The 7,618-nt window shown below is 34.1% G+C and overlaps 1 protein-coding gene across 3 annotated transcripts; it reads right to left on the reverse strand.

The window, feature by feature from the left end:
- Positions 1-291: 291 nt before the first annotated feature.
- Positions 292-3,271, reverse strand: LOC126693525 (proline-rich protein 4-like). 3 transcript variants are annotated; one of them, XR_007645392.1, is made up of 5 exons: positions 2,616-3,271; positions 2,352-2,438; positions 1,054-1,136; positions 419-725; positions 292-359 (listed from the first exon to the last, which is right to left on the reverse strand). XR_007645392.1 is itself a non-coding variant. In XM_050389504.1 (4 exons), the coding sequence occupies exons 1-4, from the start codon at positions 2,669-2,671 to the stop codon at positions 508-510; spliced, it is 444 nt and encodes a 147-aa protein (XP_050245461.1). In that variant the 5' UTR covers positions 2,672-3,271; the 3' UTR covers positions 292-507. The 3 variants fall into 3 exon arrangements, 1 of the variants encoding a protein (XP_050245461.1); XR_007645393.1 differs by having other exon boundaries at positions 292-379; XM_050389504.1 differs by having other exon boundaries at positions 292-725.
- Between the last annotated feature and the right edge of the window lie 4,347 nt (positions 3,272-7,618).

A 7,618-nucleotide genomic window follows, 5' to 3' on the forward strand; every position in this document is an offset into this window, starting at 1 on the left:
TGCATGAGTTTTACTATCCTTTTCCTCTCCTTATAAACACTCCACATAACCAACTAACTACACACCTTGGCCCAACCAACTAACAACCCACAATGACAGTACAATTTATCTAGACTGTACACTCCCACGCACCCACATGCTGGCACACACGCACACCCCAGCAGCTATACCCGCACCACTTGTGCACACCCACATGCAGAGTCCCCTACACACCCTTACACACAACGGCTTTACCCGCACCACCTATGCAGCACACCCTTACACCTACTTAAAAATATCTACAAATACCAATAGCCCACAATTGTCAAAATCTTTACTTACAAATATCTGTAAATATCCACATTCCACCTGTCACAATCCTTACAATTAAAATTCAATCCTTACAATAACAACTGTCACAATCCTTACAATCACAAACCTTACAATCAAAATTCAATCCTTACAATAACAACTGTCACAATCCTTACAATCAAAATTCAATCCTTACAATCCTTACAATAACAAATGTCACAATACTACTTTTGAAGACTCTAGGCCATTATGTGCAGGGCATGGTGCAGCTGATGCACTGTGAAGCTGTGCATAGCATTCTTCATTCAGTTTGCCATCTTTTACAATCTTACGATGAATAGACATTTTGAACTTTCCTTCTTCATCGAGTTTCCCTACCCCTCTTGTCTTTAAGTGTCCATTTTCTAGCTTGCAATCAATTGTTACTCGAAGCCCTGCACCATGATACACAAAATTATTGTTACTTGTTTTTCAATATTGTTTGTATATGGCATCATTAATCATATGCAAGAAAAAAGAACAATGCACCCATTACTTTGTCCATATTGTCCATAATTTTTACACTAAACAAAATATGGGACCAAGATTAGCAAATAGTAGCATTTCAAGTCAAAGAATGCCAACATTGCACTTTTTACAAGGCAAACTTGACATTGACATTTAAAAGAACAATGCACCCATCACGAGTAGAATAAAAAAGAAACAATGCATCAACCCTGAACACTTCAGTATTTATGACAGTTCCAAAAAAGAAAACCATACCTGTAAAGGCATGTTTAGTCTTAATGTTACTCTGCTCACAGTCTGCACAAGCAGCTAGACTATAAACACTTAAACTCATCATACTGTCATACACATGAAAAAAAAAAACAGATCAAGAAATACTCCAATTTGGACAAAAAAAAAAAATCCTAACTTTTGAGGAATTCATTTCAAATGTCTGCTAGAGCAAATACTCGCTCACCATTAAGCAATTAAAAAAATCATTATTTGAAGTAATTTTCGGTTTTTAGCTAATCAAGAAAAACATGGAACATGAATTAGAAAAATTCATGAATTAGTTTGACAATGGTAAAACGCATTCATCAACTTAAAGATTATGATGAATATATAACAACTTTAAATCAGCAAAGCAAAACTTCACAAAAGTTTGGGATTTAGTCCTCTCATGGTGAAAAATGACAAAAGATATATACTTGTTTATTTAAAAGGAAAACAAGTAGGTAAACCACCATATATACATATAGATTCTATTAACAAGAAAACAAGAGACATATAGCTATTAATCCATCTAAGCTTTGGCCACAATAAATGGGAAAAATTCATAAAACAAACTCTTGTTCATAAGCTCAATTGTGCCTAAATTTAAATGCAATTTCTGCTTTATTGTATAGATCAGTACCATATTTGTATAACTTAGAAATGCCCAATTAGAATTAGAGTTCATAAATCAGTAACATATCCGTATAACATTGAAATGCCCAAGAGTTAAAGTTCATCTAGAAATATTTGAAGATTTATTAGAAGAAAAAACATTTCACCAAATTTTCAAACATTCTTTTGAACCAAAAACCCAAAATGTTTGAGGGAGGCCTTAACATATAAAAATCTAAATTGACTACTTAAAATTTGGGCTAAACTTGTTAAGTATGATTGGTAACAATTCAAGCAAGCAAAAATTTTCCCCTCAAGTTAGCCTATCAAGAGCCACAGTTTATACCTTTAAAATGAACTACAACACGCAAAATACCCATCTGCAATTTAGGAAAATAATAGGTACCTAAGAAAAATTAGGACAAAAAGAGAAATTTCATAATGATTTTTTTAGCATATACCAAGCAACACAATTACTTTACTAATGTCAAAGACAACAACACACAACAACTACAAGCAGGCCACTTTCCCTTCAATCACAGCACATTTGGCTGTACCCAAAAACCTCCATTGTTTTATGCAAAAGGAAACCTAGTCACTAATAAAAACTGAAACAAAATGGGGGTTTCGGTCATATCTAAAAAGCAAATAAAAAGAAGAGAAAATAAAGAGAAAAAGAAGGGTACCAGCGGCCACCAATGGTGTAAACACCGTCTATATGCACCGCCGCCGGCAATAGGGTGGTTGCAAGATGAAGCTCGGCCAAGAACAATCTGTATCCAATAACACAAATTCCACATTATTGTTTTCCCAAGTACAACAGGGAATTCAATTTCTTTATCAAAAGAAAATGAAATCCTAATAAAATACTAAAAATTAAAAAATCTTTTTTTTTTTGTTGAGAAAATTAAAATAAGGAAAAATCAAAGAGGGAGATAGAGGAACTTCACCGGAACCACGGCCGGAATTGGTGGAGCGGAACACAGTGGCTGCTAGCGATAGCCATGGAGATTGAGCATCAACTTCTCTCTTTCCTGATTCTGCCCAAACCCAAACCCTAACCTTCTCTGATTTGGGCCTGAACCAAATCGGCAAGGCTGGCTCACCGCAACCACCACCTCTGATGGTGGCTTCTTCTCTCCTTCGACCAAAATCTCTTTCTCTGTCTCTCAATCTCAATTCCCTCCATAGATCAAACCTGAAAGATCATCAACCTCTCTCTTTCCCGATTTTCTCCAAACCCAAACCCTAACCTTCTCTGATTTGGGTCTGAAAAGCATCAATGTCTCTCTCTACACCCGATTCTCTCCAAACCCCAACCCTTACTCTCTCTCTGATCTGGGTTTAAAGAGGACAAACCCAAACCCTAACCTTCTCTGATTTGGGTCTAAAAAGCGTCTCTCTCTACACCCGATTCTCTCCAAACCCTAACCCTTACTCTCTCTCTGATCTGGGTTTAAAGAGGATGCGTGTATGGGTGTCGGGATCTCTGGTGAGCTAAGGTTTTTTCTTTGATTTTGCTGATGGGTTTGAGTTGAGTATCCTAGAAGTGGGAGGTTGAGAGATTTTGAACTTTGAAATTTGAGAGAGAGAGTTTGAACGGCTGGTGAGATTTAAGAGTTTAACTTGAGTTTTTTTTGTTCGGTTGAGTTAAACCCCAGTTAAGTCAATTGAACTCCAGTTAAGTGTGGTGACACATTTTAAATGATGTGTCCAATTTTTGAGCATGGATCATTTTGGACTCAATCCCCACTGTGAACTGGAGCCTCTCCATTCCAAAGGGAAATGGAGAGGATCCATTTCCTTTTTCAATGTAAATGACAGCCATCAGTGTTTTTGAAATTTAAAACTTAAGCTTTTTTCTTTATTTTTTTAGTTAATTGAATTGTATTTATACGGTATGACATTTCCACTTGTTGTTCAAGAAGTACGCCTCCCCCATCAAAAAAAAAAAAAAAAAAAAAAAAAAAAAGAAAAAAAAAAAGGAAGTAAGCCTTCATTTTATTTTAGCTGTAAAAAAAAAAAAGCCTTAATTTTATTTTTATTTTTTACTTTTCATATATTTTTTATATTATAAAACTACATAATTTCTTAGGAATTAATCCAAGGTAAAAAAAATTAGATCTATATATGTTCCTGAATATCTATATTATTATTATTATTTTACAATTACAATTACAATATTGGGTTGGGTTAGAATGTAATATATATATATATATATATATATATATATATATATAATTAGGGATAATTTCGAAATGGTACGCTAGTATTAATCAGTACAGAAATATTTCATACCAATGATTGTCGGGGGCCTTTTTTTGTGCACATAGCCACGTGCCTTTGGAGGTGTGTGGCTTTGCTAGGCCCGGATTTGTTTTGGGGAGGTCAACCCGGAACTTGACATTGGACCGCACAAACCAATGGCTACCGGTGTATTTTTAAGCCTACAAAATAGATAAAACCCAAAGTCTTAGAATAATGATAATGGTTGAAATAAATAAATAATATGTTTAGCATGATAGTTTTGATTAAATGGTGAGCTGATATGTTATTATTATATTTATTAAGATATGTCCAATATTAGAAAGTAATTAATTATGTATCAAATGTCTAACAATGGGATGAGTCCAATAGTCCATGTCTAGTTGTGGTTCATGGTTCAAATAATATATGTCCGGCAATGGTTTATGTCCAAGTAATATATGTCCATTGGTGGTATATCAATTTATTAATATGTATATTTATTATTAGTGAGACCATGTTTATTAAATGGTGAGATAATGATAAAATGATAATGAGTTAACATATACTCAATAATGTAATTTCAAATATGGAGAAAACATTGACTTATCTTTTATGTTTCTGACTCCAGTCATGTAGCATCACTTTGTTCTTCATGTGATTTGTGACTCCAGCCATATAATGTTGGTGAGCTTCATAGTTTGTGGTTCTAGCCTTATAGTGTTAATGAGCTAATAAGATTCTAGCAGCATAATGACATTAGTTGAGTGGTATAATAATAATGAACAAAATATACTTGATAATATAAGTTTGAAAATAAAATATAATGACTTATCTTCATAGTTTGGAGCTCCAGCCATAGGACAGCAGTAGACTTAGACATTTTAGCAGCGTGATAGAATGAGTCCAGCGGTACAATATGATATTATGAGTTCTTCCATGATGACTTCATGATTGAAGGGGAAAAATGGGTGCAACTAGAGGGAGAGAGAGTATGTCCAGCCGTGTGCATAGGTTAGTTCAGTTTATCCCCTTTCATCATACACTTAAATGACTTTCCTCATGTAATCCTCTTTTGGTTTTTTAGCCAAGTATGAGTGATATTGCCTTCTATAAGAAGAGCTTTTGATTTTATAAGTTTTTGTCTTTCATAAGAAAGGGCTTTTAGTAATAAGTTCTTGGAAGAGTGTTTGATTTGTTTTAAGATGTGTGAAGATGGTAAGGAATATGTATATATTGTGAGATGTGGTGTTCGTAATATGTATGGGAATTATATGTAGATACTTTATTAGACATGGATCCTGTATATGTATAATTTGTGAGACATGGAGTTTAGAGATATATGAGAAGTATGTATGGGTATTTTGTGAGGAATGTGTTTTGTAAAATAAATGAAAGTATGAGATAGATAAATGAAGGTTAAATGTAGTAAAGGCTGCTGCTGGGATTGTTTTTTTGTATTATGACATTCGTTATATTGCTTTCTAAGAATGGAGATTTTGTATAAGAAAAAAAAAATGAGATGGAGATGTGTTTTTGGATAGCAAGATGATGATACTTCAGAATAATGAAGTGTGGGAAAGATGGATAATGGGTAATGGTGTTGTAATATGTGTGTTGTGTTGTTATCTATGAAGAGAGATTTTGTAAGAAGGATGAAGAATAATATGAAGATCTTTTAGAGATATGGCAGCAAGATGAATGGAGTTTTAGAATATTGAAGATGAGAGAGGGCTAGTCTGTAATGGTGTGCTCTAAGAAGAGATATTTTTGTAAGGGAGGTGGAGAAGTGTAAAAATGTGTATTTTGTAGCAAAATGAGTGAAGTTTCTGCATAAAAGAGTGAGATGGATCAGAGAGGGCAGATATCAGAGAGGGAGATCAAAGAGAAAGGTCAAAGAAAGAGAGCAGAAAGAGAGCAAAGAGGCCTCTAGTGTGTAGCTTGGTCATCTTTATATAGAGCCAAGCTATGTAACTAGATCAAAACTAGTTGAAGGGAAACTTAGCAAATCAGGAAAAAACTTTGACAAAGTAAGTGGTCTTTTGTTTTTTGACCAAAAGAAGAAAGTTTGAGACTTAATAGCTGAAGTTATAGCTGTAATAGCTATCAATCACATCTATTACAGTTGGATGATGTCATTCGAATGACTTCATTTGCTTGGAGGAAAGTATATGGCATTAAATTCATGATTTGACTAAAGATGGTGAGATAAGTTTTATGAGATTTTTCTGGTACCACAGTTGGAGCTACTGCAGAATGTGCTAGAACTGTTTCATCTTCTGCAGAAGTTGTTTGCAGCTTTAGCTGGAGTTGTTTCAGCTTCTACAGAAGTTGTTACAGCTTCCGTTGGAGCCGTTTTTGGTGTTTTCGACTAAGTTTTCTCTTTTGGAAAATATATTTGATGAAGTTTTAGAGATATAATTATGGTCTTTTTGTATCTTAACCAAATCTTGGAGAGTAAGGAGAGCATTTTAATGCTAGATATGAGATATTAATATATATTTAGCCATGTGCTTGGAATTGATTTATATGAAAACAATGATATGATATAATTATATTTTAAAACTTATATTATATGATGAACATTAATTTTTATGTAAAGAGCATGGGGAGTTTTATTATTTTAAGTGTTATGTGATATGAGAGGCTTATCCAAATGTTACCTATTACACACTGACCCATCAAAGTTCAGGGAATTGGGGAAGGCATACCAAGCAACATGCTTTCCTTTATCAACTTTGATCCACTGGAGTTTTACTGAACATACTTCTTGGCTCTCCAGACCACGATTCCCAAAATTTCCCCGATAAGACTCATGAGCTTGGATCATGAGCCAAAAATGAGATGATGTGCCATGAGCTTGAACCATGGGCTTTGACGCCTTCTTGTGTAAATATGGACTCTTTTGGGCTTTAAAAGAGGTTTTCCCAAAATCCATAATAATGTTGACATGGTGCGGGTTGCCAATGAAATGAAGCCATGTGGTGTGAAAAATTTGTACTCAACAATGATCAAACCGAAATAGTTTCTAGTACCGTATTGACTCCCTTGTGTAAGACTAGTAATTATTCAAAAGAAATATTTGTTTATTTCTCAAAGATAAAGGGAGAAATCGGTTGGTTTCAAGGATAAAAGGAAAATTGTGGACTACCCCAAACAATCCACTCCCCCCACACCCCCCCCCCCCCCAAAAAAAAAAAAAAAACTTAATACTCAAAAGAAATGTTGAAAATTTTCAACTAAAAATGGAAATAGGAAAAAAAAAAAAATTATGCGAATATTCACGACACAGATAGCAAATAACAAAAAACAAGTAAACAATCGCTTATTCTAGCTATTAATGTCATTTTTTTACACCATCAATTAACTCCAGAGCTGGCCGGACACAACTTTTGTAACAAATTCTTTGAGAAATGAAACTTTGGGATTAATTGTTGTCTGTAGTTGTGGTTTTATTGCATAGAGGTGAATTTCTTGTAACCCGGCACCAAACTTATTTAAGTACGGACAAATTATTTCCTTGAAGAAAGTATTTTCAACACGCCATAAAGTCGAATCATGTTATTTTTATCACTGTTTTCTACTCAATCTCTTCCATACAACATATTGATCTTAGTTCTAAATGTATAATTATGTGCAAACTTGATATAGTGGTTTAAATCTGTACGTTTCCAAATTAAAATTTTTTTAAGCCTCACTATTTCCTTTC

Source organism: Quercus robur, chromosome 7 (assembly GCF_932294415.1).
Source record: "Quercus robur chromosome 7, dhQueRobu3.1, whole genome shotgun sequence".
Lineage (NCBI taxonomy): Eukaryota > Viridiplantae > Streptophyta > Magnoliopsida > Fagales > Fagaceae > Quercus > Quercus robur.